At 39.6% G+C, this 19,432-nt stretch overlaps 1 protein-coding gene across 2 annotated transcripts in view; it reads right to left on the bottom strand.

Moving 5' to 3' along the window:
• HADHA (hydroxyacyl-CoA dehydrogenase trifunctional multienzyme complex subunit alpha) overlaps positions 1–19,432 on the bottom strand; it is a 41,793-nt gene that overhangs the window by 10,684 nt on the left and 11,677 nt on the right. For both annotated transcript variants that reach the window (XM_020913846.2, XM_070450672.1), the window contains exons 5-12: positions 18,379–18,517; positions 17,288–17,407; positions 15,859–15,961; positions 12,777–12,899; positions 12,198–12,316; positions 10,156–10,212; positions 5,931–6,040; positions 1,935–2,069 (exon numbers count right to left, since the gene is read on the bottom strand). In XM_020913846.2, coding sequence (XP_020769505.1) covers positions 1,935–2,069; positions 5,931–6,040; positions 10,156–10,212; positions 12,198–12,316; positions 12,777–12,899; positions 15,859–15,961; positions 17,288–17,407; positions 18,379–18,517 — 906 coding nt within the window. The remainder of the gene's footprint in view (positions 1–1,934; positions 2,070–5,930; positions 6,041–10,155; positions 10,213–12,197; positions 12,317–12,776; positions 12,900–15,858; positions 15,962–17,287; positions 17,408–18,378; positions 18,518–19,432) is intronic.

Here is a 19,432-nt window from a genome sequence, read left to right as displayed (position 1 = left end):
CTATGCCCCTCCCATTTTGAGGGAGCTGAGCTGCTCAAAGAAGCTCAGAGGGACTTGTTAAGGGAAAGTACTAGGATTCAGACAGTTTGACCCTCACATCCACAGTCTTCCTACTACAAGATGCCTCTAATGCCCAACCTACATAAAACAGCTAAATCTGCCAGAAGGAGTAAACATGAACACCAGAATGGCAAACAAAAAAGCAGCTTGAGTCATTCTCTCCCTACAACAGGGGAGACAGCCAACACGGGTCCGAGACCACATGAGTTTATACTTGCTTCCATGTCATTTTGTTATTCTGTAACTGTGATCTACTGGAGGACAGAGACCCTGCATTATGTCTTGTATTCTTAATCCATTTCCTGGTCAGTACCTAGTAGCACACTATATTGATTACATAAAACATTAACTCAACATTTCTTCTTCCCCAGAGAGCTAAACAAGATTCCTGCTACTCCGACACTGAACTGATTGTTTCTATTGCCAAGGAAAACAGGCTCTTTTAGGTTTCACTCTGACCACACTTTCAGAATAAATGACCTAGAGTTTTCCTCTGAATTAAGAATGAAGCTGCAATCCATTCATTAGTTTCCCTAGCAAAAGAAAAAGCCATGTGGTAAGTTCAAAGTAGCAGTCAAAGTCTTAAAGTATGGATTCAAACATCCTGGTTTCTGGCAGCTATGTTGGCAATCAGCAAACAAGATGCCTGTGAATGTTCAAAGCATTATTAGTTGCTCTAATTCTGATGCCTAATGGAACTATTCCTAAGGGAGGACTGGAGATGTGTATGTCCTGAGTCAACAGTGCAGTGAGGGGCACTCACCAGAGCCTGATGTTTCTAAGGCAAAAAGGGAAACCCAGGACAGCTGGATCCAAAAGAGATCAAGGAGAAAAGGTTACTCTAGAGCAGCAATTTCTCATTTGGGTGACAGAATGAAACGCTGTTTGGGAACACTTGCATGCTGGCCTCAGGGCAATGGTTACCAAGCACGTGCCATTTTTGAGCTCTGAATCTCTTTTACTTCAGCACCTTGCTACCTTGACATTAAGATAGTGGCTATCTGCCAGCATGATTAAACCTGTGAGGTGGTGCATGGTATTATGGCAACAATATATGAGCCTCTCTGCAGAAAAGGGGTAAAAACATGTGTAAGCTACATAATTCATTTAAGAAACAAAAAGCTCACTCAGCTAAAAGTCACATGTAAGACAGTCAAAGTGCAGCCAGCCTCAGACAGTCCATTACACTGGAGCAGAGAAATGAGCTGAAACTGATTCCCAGTTTTGCGAAGTTTACTGTTCCACTTTTCCCCTCAGCATTATGGGGGTGGGGGTGGGTTATGAGAAGGGGGATGGGCAAGAGGGAGAGTAATATTCCCCTTTTATTAATTCAGAGGGAAGACGTAGACACAGTTCATAAGATCCAGACACTATGGAGCCAAATCAGTTAACTGCTTCTCCATGGTCATGCCAGTCAAGAAATACGAGGCTCACAAGTGCAGATCCCAGCCCTATCTTCAGAATGCAATTACACGTTTCTTCATATCCCAAATCTCAGTTCTCTCCATGGACACACACAGTCATGCTGTTTGAATATTCTAAAACAATACAGCAATTAAAATTCACAAATATGGCAATTTCTAGTCTGATACCAAAGCATAACATACATGATATTTAAAACATCTAATATATAAGGTTTTCTCTTCTGCACTCAAAGACTATAGACCCCAATGATGTTAATGATTTATAATAACATTGTCTGCAACAACAGCAAAAAAAAAAAGTGAAAGAAGGAATTAGTGTTTCTCAAAATCAAAGATATAAGACTTAACTGTGGAGTATCCAGTACAGATCATGTTCAGGAAAAAGGAAACTGTGATGGCGAAAATCAAAACACATTCTACTCTCCCAGCAAAGGCAGAGAGCAGGCTCACCCTTTGAACACCTGCTGCTGTCCTCGACCCAGCGCGGGCAGTGTAGTGTCCTTAAGTATGGTCTGTAGGCCCTTATCCACGGAGACTTGAGCAATGCCAGCTCCCATCAGCCCTGCACCAAGAACAGCAAGCTGCCTGAAAGGAAAGGATGAAATGACTTTTGATAAAAGCTTTTAATTCAGTAAAAAGTGGGATTGCCCAGGTTATCATCCAATAAACCAACTAAAGCAGCGACAACAATAAAGTATTTAAAATCATTTTTATCTACAAAGACACCTTTCATAAATGAAAGATTTTTAAAGTTAAATGCAAAAATCCATTAGGTCTAAAAGAATTGGTTTACCTAAAAAGAATTATACTGATTTTCAATCATTCCCGAGATGACTGAAAACAAAACAAAACAACCCAGATTATGCTTAAATTCATGAATACTTTTCTTCAAACAAAGGCCAACTTGCAGTGATGGGCCCAAAGACTAATTCTCTTTTCAACTACTTACTTGTTAGTGATTTTGCCATTTTCCAGTCATCTTTCATTTCTCCTGAAATCTGTGCCTTTATCACGCTTTACCTGGATTGGTTCAAAATACTTCCCTCAAACACCTCCATACATGCGTCTGACTGCCTTTTCCAGCCCTGAATTCCTCTGGAACTTATCAGAACCGTTTGGCTTATACCATATTATTCTGGAATGGCTTTCATGTACATTATTTTTGTCTCCTCAACTAAATTCTAAGCTTTCTGAGGGACAGAATTCATGTCTGATGACTCTTTAGTTTTCCATTGCTCTGGAACAATATGCCATTTTCCCATTAGTAACTAAAAAAAAATTTTCAGAACAACTTCCTTCATAAAAGAAGCCCAAGTTTATAGCACTGCAGATCTAAATTAGAGCTGCTTCATTCCTAACAATTCTGATATTCAAAAATCTTACTCAAGACCTGAAAAGGAAACCTAATTTCAACTCCAGGGAGCATCTTTCAAATGCAGTTTTGTGATAATACACATATTTTACATGGTGCGTGTTAAGTAACTGGAGAACCTGAGAAAAATAGGGTAGAAAAATATAAAGAATAGGAGCTGAAAAACTTGTTCATATATTTACTGCATCGAAAATTAAAAAATTTTCTTGAGAAATGACCCCACAAAAATTAAGACAACCATAGAAGAGGAAGAAATTTGCAACCTGCATAGCAGACAAAAGATTGCTACTAGGGAACTATAAAGAACACACATATCAATAATAACAACCCAATAAAATGGGCCGGGGTTTATACAAAGCAATTCACAAAAGAAGACAGATTGCCAATAAAATGCCCAATCTCCCTAATAATCTGGGAAATGCAAATTAAAACAAGACACTCTCTCCATCAGGTTGGCAAAAGTTTAAAAAGTAAATATGAAGGCGAGGATGTAAAAAAACTGGTTCTTTCATGCGTGGCTGATAGAAGTATGGTGGTGGTGGTGGTGGTGGTTTAGTTGCTAAGTATACTTTGCCCTATAGAGGAGGTCAAATACATTAAAACCAAAAATTGTATCCTTTATCCTCTATGGCCCAGTAATTCTACTATCTATTCCAGGGAAATGGACTTGTGCATAAGATGATATGCTAGGATGAAGAGTCATGTAATGTTTACAATAATGAAAAAACTGGGAACAAGCATCAGTCCATCAGGAGGCGATGAAAAGGAACAAGTTAACTGGTATGTAACCATCATACACAGTCTCTCCCCCAAGTTGTACCATTGACTAAAAAGAGCAAGTTATAGGATCCATACTGATAGATCCTTTTTATGTTATTAATAAAACATTCAAATCATAAACACAAAACAGATTCATCTAGAATTTTAAAAAGTTTTTCTTAAAAAGGATAGTAAGAATGCATTCTTCGTATAAAAAATTATTTTATGAAAAGAGAAAACAGGTAAGGAATTAAAATTACCCCCCAAGGGAAAGGGGAAGAGGCCTAGAGAAACAGAAGTGGAACTATTACTGACCACTAGGGAAGCAGGAAGGGGGATGCCCTTTCTTCAATTTATTAAATTTTCAGTTCAACCTAAGTCTGCCTTGCATACCTTATAATTTATTCTTCATTTCTAACATGCTGTTATCTTTTCCTTCAATTTATTTCCCCAAGTTAGGTCAACTCTTACATCATCCTGTTTTTCTGTCTGTTTAGTTCTGAGTTTTTGAATTTTTGATTCAAAGTAATTCTTTTTCTTATCTGCAAATATTTACTTAAGGTCACAGAATTCAAGTCTGGGAGCATTCTGCTACAGTTTTCTTTTGCACTGTGGTGGTTTTGGGGGCAGAGTTTTCATAAGCTTAAGTATTTTGAATCTCATTTGTTTCTTCTTCCATGGGTTTCATATGCATGCTACCTGTCTTTTCCATGCATTGGTATACAGTAACAGCTTCTCTGGGTGGTATCGCATACTCCCTTCATAAAACAGTAAGAGTTACAGGCAGACCAGAATAGGAGTTTGGAGTGGCTAACTAGGTTTCTTAAAAGTAAATATTTATAATTTAAAATTTAATGGTAAATTTTTATAGAATGTGTGAAGAAGTACAGATTCAAGTGGCTATCATCATTCCAGTGCAAAATGGAAGTAACTGCTCTCAGCCACTGAATGTGATACTTGGTGGTTCACAGGCAGATTGATACCGATTGATACAGACTGATAACAGATAGATACCGATCACCATGTGTGCTAGACAAGCAGTGAAGACTGTATTTCATATTCTAGTTTGGAAATCAGTCCTCTTGGCAAGAATCTTATCTGTCTCACCTGGACTTCTTACTGATTTCCTCTTCTGTTTTAGATCTGAATTTCATTAAAGGTGAGAGAAGATTGTACAGGAGAAGGAAGTAACATTAGCTGCTTTCACAAGCCCCTTTGTGTAATTCAGCTAGACAGTGTTTCTCAACCTTGGCACCACGGGCATTTTGGACTGGTTACTTTGTTGTGCGGCTCTCCTATGTACTGCAGGATGTTGAGCAACATTCCTGGCCACTGGCCACCAGACGCCCGTCCCATCCCTCCCTCCCCAGTTGTGACACCTAAAAATGTCTCCTGACATTGTCAAATGTCCCCTGGTGGCAACAGTGCCCAGGTTAAGAACCACTGAGCAAGAGGGTGAGTTTAGGGACATTATTAAACTTCAGATGCTGAAGAGCTATTTAGGCAGCATAACATTGAAAGCCTCGCTAAACAGAATAGATAGGAAACAGGTAAGGGGACTCAAATACTTAGGCTGCAGGCGAAACAAAGGACAAGCCTTTAGCAGCGAGAATAAGGCTTTATGGTTTTGTTTATTTTTTGCTGTGCTGAGGCCTTAGTTCCCCAACCAAGGACTGAACCCAGGCACCTGGCAGTGGAAGCTTGGAGTCCTACCCACTGGACCACCAGAGAATTTCTAAGGCTTTGTTTTTTAATGAGGGAAAAGTATGAATTCCCAGAGATGGTATCTCAAGTCACAGGGATAGACAAGGTCATCAATCAGGACACAGTGTGTGTATTTGGTTTAGGAAGGGAGAACCAAAACCAGATTTCCAGGGGACAACAATGGTGACACAAAAATGCCTCTATAGGAGCCATTAGAGAAGTCTGGAGAGCTTCCCAGGTGGCTTAGTGGTAAAGAATCCACCTGCTAATGCAGAAGACATGGGCTCGACCCCTGGGTTGGGAAGATCCCCTGGAGAAGGCAATGGCAACCCACTCCAGTATTCTTGCCTGGGGAATCCCATGGACAGAAGAGCCTGGCGGGCTACAGTTCATGGGGTCACAAAAGGGTCAGACATGACTGAGGGACTAAACAACAACAGAGAGGTCTGGAGAAAACTCAGCACAAGCACAACTCTGAAAGCCATGAAGTCCATGGTAGGATAGGGGTCTATACCGATCAGGGCAAAAGCGGTTTAGGGCAAGACTGAGGCATCAATGAGCTTAGCATGTGCTGAAATCCACAGCGACTTCCTAGGCAGAGTTGAACTTACTTAACCTCCTTCTGCGGAGCTCCGAATTTATTCTTCTTGCATTGGGTTTGACCACGGTAAAGTCCCATCAAGGCTTTTGATTCTTTGGTCATTGCGAGCTCTCCAAATCTCTGGAAAGTAAAGGGGAAGAAAAGGTAGAGCTTCCCAGTCTTGGAGACGTGGATTCCTTCGGGACAGTTTCTCTGCAGAGCAGGGGCAACATGTGCAAAGCCTCAGGTCCTGAGCTGCAGAAGTCGGTCACCTCCTGCCAAGTGTCTTTCTCTCACTCTCCTCATCTGCACTTTTGACGATTTGCTTTGCAAGGTTTTGGATATAACTGAGCTCTCAAGATTCTCTACATCAGAGGGTGTGGCAACTTTTATCATGGAACTAGAGTGGACCAATTATCTCAACCATCACTCTCATTTTAAAGATTGGGAAGAGAAGGTTCAGAGAAATTTAGTGACCTTGCTCAAAGCCACCCTGCTTCAAAGGGGCAGAAAGCGAACCTGAACCCAGGCAGTATGACTCCCAACTTCAGTTCTCTTTCCAAGGTAGTATGCTGCGCCATGTGATATCTACCACTTTAAATGTATCTTAACGTTTACAGAGAACAAATCTCAAGTTAGTGGATAAGAGCATGAGATTTAGAATCTGTATTTGGAAGAAATCAGTTTAAAGCCTGGCCCTGCCACTTCCCAGTTGTGAAGCTTTCTTCATTCTTAAAATGGGAAAAACAATACCTATTTTACAGTACTGTTGTGAGGAGTCAATGAGAGCACTCGTAAAATGACTGGGTTTTGGCTATTACCATCATCATTACTAGAATCTACAGGTTCAATTACATGGTTACAAATAGCATTTCAAAGAAGGAATCCCTGCTAATAATGCTGCCTTCATGTATGAATAGAACATGAAACAATGTTCTACTAATCTTGGTAAAGTAGGTTCTACTCAGTAAGTCAGTGATTTTTCACACTACAGGCAGAAATCCATCAGTGGACATGAATTTAGCACAGTGTAATAAGTAGAACAGACAGAAAATACTGAATACAGTGTACAGGCTAATTATTTTGTGAAATATGCTTCAATCTTTGTGTACATATGTATACATATGTATACATGTGTTGTTGTGCTTGGTGATAACATAAAGGAATTCATAAGAGTGCACTGTGGTAAGCAACTCAGGATAAAGAATGTTTTCTCTGGAACTTGTCCTGAGTTCTTCAGATATCTTTTGTTCTATTCCTGGAAAGCAATCATCCAAAGAATAGCAAGGAGAGATGAGAAAGACTTCCTCAGCGATCAATGCAAAGAAATAGAGGAAAACAATAGAATGGGAAAGACTAGAGATCTCTTCAAGAAAATTAGAGATACCAAGGGAACATTTCATGCAAAGATAGGCTCAATAGAGGACAGAAATTGTATGGACCTAATAGAAGCAGAAGGTATTAAGAAGAGGTGGCAACAATACAGGAGAACTGTACAAAAAAGATCTTCACGACCCAGATAATCACGATGCTGTGATCACTCACACTTACCTAGATGTAGACATCCTGAAATGTGAAGTCAAGTGGGCCTTAGGAAGCATCACTACAAACAAAGCTAGTGGAGGTGATGGAATTCCAGTTGAGCTATTTCAAATCCTGAAAGATGATGCTATGAAAGTGCTGCACTCAGTATGTCAGCAAATTTGGAAAACTCAGCAGTGGCCACAGGACTGGAAAAGGTCAGTTTTCATTCCAATCCCCAAAAAAGGTAATGCCAAAGAATGCTCAAACTACCACACAATTGCACTCATCTCACATGCTAGTAAAGTAATGCTCAAAATTCTCCAAGCCAGGCTTCAGCAATATGTGAACCGTGAACTTCCAGATGTTTAAGCTGGTGTTAGAAAAGGCAGAGGAACCAGAGATCAAATTGCCAACATCTGCTGGATCATCGAAAAAGCAGAGGGTTCCAGAAAAACATTTCTGCTTTATTGACTATGCCAAAGCCTTTGACTGTGTGGATCACAGTATACTGTGGAAAATTCTGAAGGACATGGGAATACCAGACTGCCTGACCTGCCTCTTGAGAAACCTGTATGCAGGTCAGGAAGCAACAGTTAGAACTGGACATGGAACAACAGACTGGTTCCAAATAGGAAAAGGAGTACATCAAGGCTGTATATTGTCACCCTGCTTATTTAACTTCTATGCAGAGTAGATCATGAGAAATGCTGGGCTGGAGGAAGCACAAGCTGGAATCAAGATTGCCGGAAGAAAGATCAATAACCTCAGATATGCAGATGACACCACCCTTATGGCAAAAAATGAAGAACTAAAGAGCCTCTTGATGGAAGTGAAAGAGGAGAGTGAAACAGTTGGCTTAAAGCTCAACACTCAGAAAACGAAGATCATGGCATCCGGTCCTGTCACTTCATGGCAAATAGATGGTGAAACAGTGGCTGATTTTATTTTTTTTGGGCTCCAAAATCACTGCAGATGGTGATTGCAGCCATAAAATTAAAAGATGCTTACTCCTTGGAAGGAAAGTTATGATCAACCTAGACAGCATATTAAAAGTAGAGACATTAAAAAAAAAAAAAAAGTAGAGACATTCCTTTGTCAACAAAGGTCCATCTAGTCATATGGTTTTTCCAGTAGTCACATATGGATGTGAGAGTTGGACTATAAAGAAAGCTGAGCGCCGAAGAATTGATGCTTTTGAACTGTGGTGTTGGAGAAGACTCTTGAGAGTCCCTTGGACTGCAAGGAGATTCAACCAGTCCATCCTAAAGGAGATCAGTCCTGGGTGTTCATTGGAAGGACTGATGCTGAAGCTGAAACTCCAATTTTTTGGCCACTGATGCGAAGAGCTGACTCATTGGAAAAGACCCTGATGCTGGGAAAGATTGAGGGCAGGAGAAGGGGATGACAGAGGATGAGATGGTTGGATGGCATCACCGACTCAATGGACATGGGTTTGGGTAGACTCCGGCAGTTGGTGATGGACAGAGGCCTGGTGTGCTGCGGTTCACGGGGTTGCAAAGAGCTGGATACGACTGAGCGACTGAAGTGAACTGAATCATCCTTCACTGATTGCTTAAAACTTCAAAGCAATTGAATCCATTAAAATCTGATATCCAGCAACTTGTTAGGAAGTGGAAGGGGTAAGGTTGGTTCCTGAGTCACTCGGTTTTCTTGTTTTAGTGGGTGCAAAAATTTCCCTTTTAGTTTACCAAAGGGAGGCTGGGATTCAGTTTTATCTGTAGGCCTAACAAGTAAGAATCGTATTTCCCTACCAGTGTATTCATTATGTCACAACGAATCCAGCCCAACTACAGAACAAAAAGTCCAAAGGATTCCTTTTGAAAGGATTATAACTCTGTCTCTGCTTTTCCTCATTATACCCTTGTTACTGAGCAAAAGTGAAAACTGAAAGTTGCTCAGTAATGTTCAACTCTTGGCAACCCCATGGACTGTATAGTCCATGGAATTCTCCAGGCCAGAATACAGGAGTGGGTAGCCTTTCCCTTATCCAGGGTATCTTCCCAACCCAGAGATTGAACTCAGGTCTCCCCCACTGCAGGCAGATTCTTTACCAGCTGAGCCACAAGGGAAGTAAGGGAAGCTGTCACTGAGAGCAAGTTCAAATACTGGACTGGCCAAAAAGTTTGTTGGGGTTTTCTCATCTTTTAAATGGCTTTAATTTCTCTATATATAAAATTTATTTTTGGCTGTGCTAGGTCTTTGTTGCAGCGCATGGGCTCTCTCCAGTTGCGGCGAGTGGGGGTACGCTCTCGCTGTAGTGCTTGGCTCCCCACTGCGGGGCTTCTCTCGCTGCGGAGCACAGGCTCTAGGGTGTGCGGGTTTCAGCAGCTGCGGCTCACGGGTTCCACAGTGCGTGGGCTCAGCTGCCTCACGGCCTGCGGAATCCCTCTAGGCCAGGGACTGAACGTGTGTGCTTTGCATTGGCAGGTGGACTCCTAACCACTGGACCACCAGGGAAGTCCTTCCGTAACATCTTAACGGAAAAACTGAAATGAAGTTTTTGTCCAACCCAACATCTGGGGACTACTATGGTTTTCTCAGCATCTACTGGCTCAGTGAGATTAATTGGAAGAAATGACAACCACCAGAAGAAAACATTTTTTTTTTTACTAGACTTTGAATAGTTTTTCTTTTTGCAGTTTTACACACAGCATTTTAGATCTTGGTTTTCCTGTCTCCAATAGTAAAACACTGAAAGGAAATAATTTTACCTGAGATTCAGAGAGATAGCCAGCGTTACTCCCTTGCTCGATTCCAGTCTTCACTACCTAAAAAACATAGAGAGCACTTGTTCCTTGTTGGAATGGACTGTTGAAATGTACAATAATGCTGAAGAAAGAATGCTAGTGTTGTTAGTCTTCAAAAAGTAAGTCAGAAGTCTAAACTGAAGTGAGAAAGAGAAGAGGATTGAGTGCCTTATTGCTTAAGACAATTAATTCTCCATCTCTGAGGCTACTGCTAAACCTAGCATAAAATGGAAGGAAATAAAATGGAAGGAGAATTAAGGTCACAAAATGAAAAGCATACAGAGGTTCCACAGCTCAAATTCTACCTCCTTATCCTTTGAATTGTTATTTTGTCAGAGAAAGAGTTGTTGTCACCCCCTTTCTGAGTTCAATAACAGGTTTATCATTTCCTCTTCCCTCCTCCTCAAATTATTCGTCCAGCTCCTCTCCTGTTTTTCAAATATGAGCAGGTCCCCTAAGTTCCACTTTCAGCCCTTTCTCCCTCTCCATTCATCTGTCCTCAGTAACATCATTTAGTTTACCACGTTAATCATGATCTCTGTGAAATCCAATTTAACATTTGGGGTTAAGTACTATCCTAAGTACAAAGGCAAGTATAAAAGAAATAACTGTGTACTCAATCACCATAATTTATTGATGATTAAAAAAATAAATCTATATCCTTAACTGACTTCTCTGTCCAAACTACTGTTGCCTGAACTTCCTGAAATATCTAATCTCAACACTTCTAAAACTGAACTCTCTTTGGCAAGTCTCTTACTACCCTCATATTTTCACTTTTACTATTCTATCTCAGGGTCTTATTCAAACTTCAAGTCTGAATTATGCATAGTTTCCTAGTTCATTGTTCTACTTTGTCTATTTCTAATTCATTTTTACTCACCACCATGAAGATGGTTCTCTATGACCTATATAGGACAAAGGTCAAATTTCTTAAATCATTATCTTCTAAAATACAGCTTCAGTCTGCCTGCCTGAAGACATTTCATAATCCTTCCACAAAAATTGATCTTGTTTAGTTTCTTGAGGAGCCTCATGCTTTCCAACTTCTGTAACTTTATTCAAATGCCCATCCCTACCTGGCACTATTTTCTTTTCATCTACTCTCTGCCTGTTTTTAAGGGCTCAAGTCAAATTCCATGAGGCTCTACCTAATTTCTCTGGCTCAGAGGGACTGTTCCCTTCTCAGTGAATTTAGCAATTTTCCTCTATCCTGATTATCTGGCATTAACCCCCTGCAGCTGCATACCACCCTTCATCCTGACATCTGCCTTACCCCATATATGTGTTCAATCTCCCCAACTCAGACTGTTAGGTGAATGAGGGTAGGGGACCATGTTTCATAACTAATGTACTTTGGTGTCTTTGGCTCAAAATATATTTGCTGACCAATTCAGTCTCCAATTCTGAAGTCTTTGATCATATGCTCTTTAAAGCTTAGACTTTCCAGATTGAAGATTTTATAACTTTTAAAGTCTACCTTTAGACAGAAATTTATTCAACTCTGTGATGATTTTAAGTATCCTCCCTTATCTTTTCCAGAGCTTCTCTATACCATTACATCTTTTTCATAATTGTGGCATTGGAGAGTCGATGAGATATTTTAGGTAATGATCATAGTTTTGACTAAGGACAAAATAGAGCCATTAATTTTGTTTCGACTACCTCTTAATTAATGTCTGGTATTTTACTGGCCTTATTATACTGATAAGACATAGGTTTCTTTCCTGGTTTATAACTGGTAGTTTTAAGCTCATTAACTAAAAAGTATGCCTGGTACTAATTTCCCCCAAATATCCATTTATGTAAATCCTCATAGCTTGCTATGCTCATGTGTTATTTTTAGTTAAGTATTTTGACAGCAGCATGAAGAACTTTAGTGCTGGCATGCATGGTGCAGAAAGAATGGCAATTAAAAAAAAAAAAGAAAGAATGGCAATAAAGAGTACTGCTCTAGACAGAGGGAAGAAGCATGAGAGATGTTGGAGGATGGCGTAAAGACTCACATCAATTATTTTCAGGGGTGCAGGATAAAGGCCTTTGGTCTGCTTTCGTACTTTTTCTTCCACCTTTTTGTAAATCTGTTGCCTGACAAATGGAATACTCAAGGCGTATGATGTCAATTCTGTAAGGTAAAATGCTATTAGCTTCTTACTGGTAAGGGCCCAGCCTCCATTATTAGTTTGTTCTGTAAACTCCACAAAAATGCAGTGATTCTAGCTCTCTGAAAGAACTGTTCTTTACTCTATATACACAATCTAAATTGCAACCTAAGCACTTCTTTAAATGTAAGTTGATAAGTATTAAAGCTGAGTGTTGGGTACATGGTATTTATTACACAATTATATTATTCCGTTTTGGTATTGCTTTAAATTTTCCAAAATAAAAAGTTTTTTCTGAAAATGTCTTTAACAATGTAAGGCCCAGGACTAGGGCTTAGAGCAGAGTTATTGTACCCTCTAAGGCTTAGTTTACACTTAAGAGTAAACAATGCACTTATCTTTTCCTTATTCAAATTTATAGCAAGTCAAATTAAATTCCCCTGGAGAGAAGTTGTGTTTTTGTTCTTTAATAATGACACTCACTTTCTACCAATCCCTTGTCTCTCTTTGGAGTGATCTTTTTATCAGCTAGTCCTTTGGCAAAAGTAATTGCAACTTCTTCTAGGTATTCAATTGTTCGTTCCTCTGAAGGTTTTACTCCTGGTCCTGTAAAGATGAACACAACAGACTGGAATGTCAGTCAGGCTTGGCTCAGCCCCAGGTGGGCAAAATCCCAGGAAAACCAAAGCTGAAGACTCGTACCTATTTTCAGTGCAGCTAAGACAAACTAGAAACTGGTGGGTGGCAGTGTCATGAACTATGGACTCAAAAAGAGAAGTCACACTGAGCAAAGGTGCAACAACCTATTCCAGGGAGAAAACAAATCTTAAGCCCAGTAAATCTGGCTTCCACTTCTGAGGAGGATGTATTATGTCTCATGAGACTTGTATTCTCGCTGCAAAACTGGAAAAAAAAGTCAACTGCAAAATCACTTTGTAAAGATACTGGAGAGCTGTGGAAGCAACAAAGGTTATATAAATAGAATTCCAGAGAGGGAAGAGCCTGTCAGAGGTGAACTGTGGACATTCTCTTTTCTGCAGGCACGTGATGCTTTTGGGCATAGGCTGAGGACTGGATGTGGCTCAGGCAGAAGGATGCTACTTGAGGGAACGTGAAATGATCAGAGCTTTTGGTGGTCACATAACAATAGGTCAGAACTAGAAAAAATCAAACACAAGGCTAGTTTTCCCCCATGGAACATCTGTGAAGTTCTAAAGTGGTACAAGAGGCTGGAAGCTAGAGTGTATTCTCTCACAGCGTCATAATGTTTAGCATAGCAGTACTTCTACAGAGAGAGGAACTTGCCAAAAACATCAACTGATTTTTCACTTGAGGCCTTTGCCTGACACCAAACTTACTGAACAGAGGAAAATAAAGAGCTCGACTCAAAAACCCCAAAGGTTGTTTTTACAGCCTTTGAAAATACACACCCACCAGGCTCTCAACCAAAAGCTTTTAAGAGCCACACCGGAGGGAGAGGAGGCTGGGGCTGACAAGGCGATCGGGTGCAACCTCACGGTGTGCAGGAAAGAAAATACCAACAGAGGGGGAGACCTGCAACAGACATACAACCAATCTCTCCATTAAGACATCCACCTATTTTCAGCCTCTGTGGAGGAGACAAAAAACAAACGAAGTCACTAACTGCCGAATAACAGAAGTGCACAGGGTCCATGGACGTCATAATGCTGGAATTATGGAAGAATATGGGAGATCAGTTGCTACAGAAAAGAAGCGCTTCAGAGACCTACAGAGGGGCCCCTTGAAACTCTGGCCAAGTTATCATTCTGCACGTGCATTAGAGGAAACTATCTGAGGTCAGGGAGACAGCCATCATAAAGGCATGAAAAAAAGTAAGAAAAAAATGGCTAGGAGACAAATTGACTGATAGAAACAGATGCAGAAAATGGAAAGACAGAATAAGCAGATACAAAGGTTAGAAAGGTTACTGTAAATTCATGCTGTATGTTCAAGAAGATAGAGGAAAACAGAAACATAATAAGGAAAAATTGAAGATTTAACAGTGAATCAAATGTTACTTCTAAATATGAGAAAAAAACAATCCTGAAACAAAAAATACAGGTGATTGGATTAATAGCAAATTATATAATGAAGAAGAAAAAAATCAGGAAACTTGAATATATGGCAAAGAAATATAAACAGAATGAAAAAGAAAAACAGAGCTTCTAACATATGTGAGGCCGAAGTCTCAGAAAAAAGGTAGGGAACTGAGGAGACAAAAGATCTGTACTCTAAAAACTATAAGATGCTAATGAAAGAAACTGAAGATGACACAAACTGATGGGAAGATATACCATTTTCTTGGATTGGATGAATCAATATTGTCAAAAAGACTATACTACCCAAGGCAATCTACAGATTCAATGCAATCCCTATCAAATTACCAATGGCTCTTTTCAGAGAATTAGAAGAAAGAAATCTTAAAATTTGCATGGAGACACAAAAGACCCCACAGTCATCAAAACAGTATGGTACTGGCACAAAAACAGAAATATAGATCAATGGAACAGGACAGAGGGCCCAGAAGTAAATCTGCACACTTATGGTCAAGAAATCTATGACAAAGAAGGCAAAACTACAATGGAGGAAAGAGAGCCTCTTCAGTAAGTGGTGCTGGAAAAACTGGAGAGCTACATGTAAAAGAATGAAATTAGAACATTTTCTAATACCATACACAAAAATAAACTCAAAATGGATTAAAGACCTAAATGTAAGGACAGGAACTATAAAACTCTTAGAGAAAAACAGAACTCTCTGACATAAGTTGCAGCAAGATCCTCTTCGACCCACCTCCTTGAGTAATGGAAATAAAAAACAAATGTAATGAATGGGATCTAATGAAATTTAAAAGCTTTTGCACAGTGAAGGAAACTATTAATATAAATAAGATGAAATGACAACCTTCAGAATGGGAGAAAATAACTGAAAACAAAGCAACCAACAAAGAATTAATCTCCAAAATGTACAAGTAGCTCATGAAGGAGTTTCCTTGATAGCTCAGTTGGTAAAGAATCTGCCTGCAAAAAAGGAGACCCTGGTTCGATTCCTGGGTCAGGAAGATCCACTGGAGAAGGGATAGGGTACCCACTTCAGTATTCCTGGGATTCCCTGGTGGCTCAACTGGTAAAGAATCTGCCCGCAATGCGGGAGACCTGGGTTTGACCCCTGGGTTGGGAGGATCCTCTGGAGAAGGGAACAGCTACCCACTCCAGTATTCTGGCCTGGAAAATTCCATGAGGTTGCAAAGACTCGGACACGACTGAGAGACTTTCACTTTCACCTTCATGCAACTCAATATCAGGAGAGCAAACAACCCAGTCAAAAAGTGGGTGGACGATCTAAACAAGCATTTCTCCAAAGAAGACATACAGCAGATGGCCAATAAACACAGGAAAAGATACTCAATATTGTTCATCAGTAGAGAAATGCAAATGACTCATTTCTTAAGTATATGAATTTCACTTTAACCAATATTCAAGATATCAGCACTTTAAGAAAATATATAACTTCATAAGGCTCAATTCTGAGTCATGTTAACACTTACCCAGTGGTTCCACCAGTTGGTCAACCAGTCCCATTTTCTTTGCTCTGTCTGCACGAATGCCTCTACCAGTCAGCATTATGTCAAAAGCAGCAGGTATACCCACCTAACAGGGAAGCAAGGATTCGAGTAGAAGGGGAAAAATATCAGAGTGACAATTACAATTTACAAATCATACAACTGAGCCAAATATTAAAATAAGAAAAGTCAAACCAGATTTTCATGCTATATATCAAATAATGAAATTTTATACACTGATACACATTTAGGTAACTTTTAGTTTTAGAAACCTCCACTTGAAGTGAAAATGTCTTTATATATCTTGTTTAATTCAGTATGTAGGATTTCTGTCTTATGGATTGATAAAGTGGAGAAAAAAAAACTCATGTTTTCTAAAATTGTACAATTACATCATTTTGAGTTTCTTCTCTATCATTTGTATAATATTTAAAATTCCTGTACTGGAATTAGTAGACTTTGAGAAACTTCATCATTTTGAAAATGTCTTTACAAAGGATCTCAGACTTGGGATTTCCCTGGTGGTCCAGTGGTTGAGACTCTGCACTCTCAACCTGTGCAGGGGGCCCAGGTTCAATCCCTGGGAGGGGATGGAAATACCCGCCTCTTCCAACAATAACAAAAGAAACTCAGCTATATTTTTTACACACATATAGGCATATTCATTCTTTCAATAAATCCCTTGACAATTTCTATGAAGAAATATACACTATTATCAGAATGAATACCATAAGCTTTCCCATTTTTCTGTGTCCAACTCATATTAATTTCTCTCCAAAGAGCATTTCTGTGGAGTGCTGTTTTCCTGAAGAATCTATAGTGCCAGAGGCTATGAGGTTCAGGCAGTCCTCATGTTTGATGTTAAGATTGCTCTGTAGCCTCCAGGTCTCACTGTCCTTCCCCTTCTTAACAGTTCAAAAGCTGGATGGTACCCTTTTGGTTTTATAGAATACAATGAGATATTCCAGGGACTTTCCTGGTGGTCCAGTGTTAAGACTGTACTTCCACTGTCAAGGGTTTGATCCCTGGTCAGGAAACTAAGATTCCACATGCTGTGCAGCCAAAAAAAAAGGTCTGTCTCTTACAGTTATCATGAGATAAGATCCAAGGATCTGAAAAGCTGGTAAGATGGTACTGTGCAGAGAAGGAACAAATTAAACTGTAAGTTTCAGAAAGCAAGACATGTATGTTATTCATCTCTTCCCTTCTTTAGGGACTAACAAAGGCCCATGATCAATCATCTTGATTAAGGAATTAAAAAAATAAACAGACATTGATCTCATATATTCATATTTTATTTGGTTTCTAAATTTTACCATGAGTACACATACAATACCTTCTGAACAACAGGAAATAGATCAAACAGATACATAGGACTGAGGATCTCAAGTTCACATGGAGATCTTAAACTCACCATCTTGGGCAGCCTTTGTGTGGCTCCTGCTCCTGGTAAGATTCCAAGCAAGACCTCAGGGGAACCCAATACTGTTTTCTTATCTTTTGTTGCTATTCTGTATTGGCATGAAATGGCAAGCTTCAAACAAATGAAGGAGAATTAGAATGTTAAAAAATGTAGTTTTATAGCATTTTAGGATATGTGCGGGTATAAAAATTACTTATAAAGCAGGAATGTGCCCACAGAATAAACTGAAATTCCTTAGGCTGGCACTTGATGCTTTCTAGAATTAACCTTTCTGGCTTTCCTTCATTTCTCTTCCCTAAGTTATTAAACTCTTTTAGGGCTGCAGATTCCCTTGAAAATCTGCTGAAAAGTATGGAAATTCTCAAAAGAAAAATGCACATACAATTATATAGGTATCGCAGGTTTAGAAGCCCTATACCCCATAAAGACTCTTCAGTCAAGCAGGCCTACTTATGGTATCCTAATTAGACTTTGTTATCCTTGTCTTTGCTCACATCATGCCACATGTGGAATGTTTTGCCACTGTTTTCTGGTTAATCAAATTCTGCTTATCTTTTAGAACCAGACACAGCTTTCCTTAATTAATGCGTGAAAGTGGCTAGTATAGAACCCAGCACGTGATAAATGTCCAAAAAATGTCCCCTCCCCCTTCTTCTTTTCTATATGCTCCAGTCTGGTAAGTATCTCCTCTCTCAGACCTTGTGTTATTCATCATTACTACACACAGAACACATGACATACACTATATGCTAACTGTCTCAACTAAAGTAGCTCAAGAGCACGAACTGCACTTCTGAATTTCTGCCTTGCACACTTGAACAAGGTTTTTTAGAACTGAAAGGGAACTTAGGGATCTAGTTCAACTCTTCTCAATTTATAAATGAAAACGTGCTACTCTGATTTGCTCGCTCAGTGCCATGAGACTAAGACTAAAAACCTATCCAGAAGTTTAATGACTCAGAAAAAGTTGACTCGCCCTCAAGAGCTTTTTTTAAGGCAAAACAGTGGCCTAAAGGTTTGCAGTTGGTGGATCCCAACAATGAGCTGGCCTGTGTCTCGTTGACTCTGGAAAAAATCTGTACCTCAAGTCCTCCTCCTAAGCAGGATCCGTTGATGGCAGCCACGACAGGCTTTGTGGACTTCTCAAGTTTCTCAAACGTTTTCTGTGCTTCTTGTGATATTTGTGTTACCTCTTGAGAGGTCGTGCAAGCATTTAACATGCTGCAGTAAACATGAAAGCAGAGAACAGAAAAAAAAAAACCAAAAACAAAGATAAAACTATAACTCATTTTATTCAGTACTTCATCCACCATAACCTCATTGTACCATATATCAATATTTGGCAGTGAGTCTTCAAATAGTCAGAAGTTTAAGAAGAATGATTTTTTCTCAGACAGCACTAATATCAGTGACATCATCTCTCTATAGAATTCAGGGAACATGAACAAAACATGGTGATAATCTATATCTGCTTTGATAGCAAATCATTAGATTACAAACCATCTTCTGGTAAATAATTTCATGATCAGATTAAACATTTTAATTATCAGGTAGCTTTCAGATTGAACATCAGTGGAAATGACAGAGAAAAAAGCTTCTCTTACAACAGTGTTTCCTCAACATCCTTTAATTTCAGATTGCTTCATTTGCTACTTAACTGTTTCTGAACACATTTAAGCTGCAAGTTTTTCATTTTTGATCAAAGATAACTGATTTCCTGTCATTTTGTGTGCTGGGAATGGCTCAGCTAGCCTCACAGAAGCTGCAAGTATTTTCCTAAGGATTTAGGTGGCTACTATTGGGTATATCAATGTCTTGCTAGGCTGATATAACCAAGCCAAAAGAAAAAGTCCTTGGTGTAGATAACTCTGCTTTTTTTTAAAAAAATAGAGTATTTATAAATTTCTAATTGCTGTACATAACAAAGAAGAGTACACAATATTCAGTTCAGTCCAGTCACGTCCAACTCTTTGTGACCCCATGAACTGCACGCAGCACAGCAGGAGTCCCTGTCCATCACCAACTACCAGAGACTACCCAAACTCATGTCCATTGAGTCAGTGATGCCATCCAACCATCTCATCCTCTGTCATCCCCTTCTCCTCCTGCCCTCAATCTTTCCCAGCATCAGGGTCT

This window comes from Odocoileus virginianus, chromosome 2 (genome assembly GCF_023699985.2).
Source record: "Odocoileus virginianus isolate 20LAN1187 ecotype Illinois chromosome 2, Ovbor_1.2, whole genome shotgun sequence".
NCBI lineage: Eukaryota > Metazoa > Chordata > Mammalia > Artiodactyla > Cervidae > Odocoileus > Odocoileus virginianus.
The sequence above is the reverse complement of the archived record's forward strand: the minus strand, read 5'-3'. Positions and strand labels throughout refer to the sequence as shown.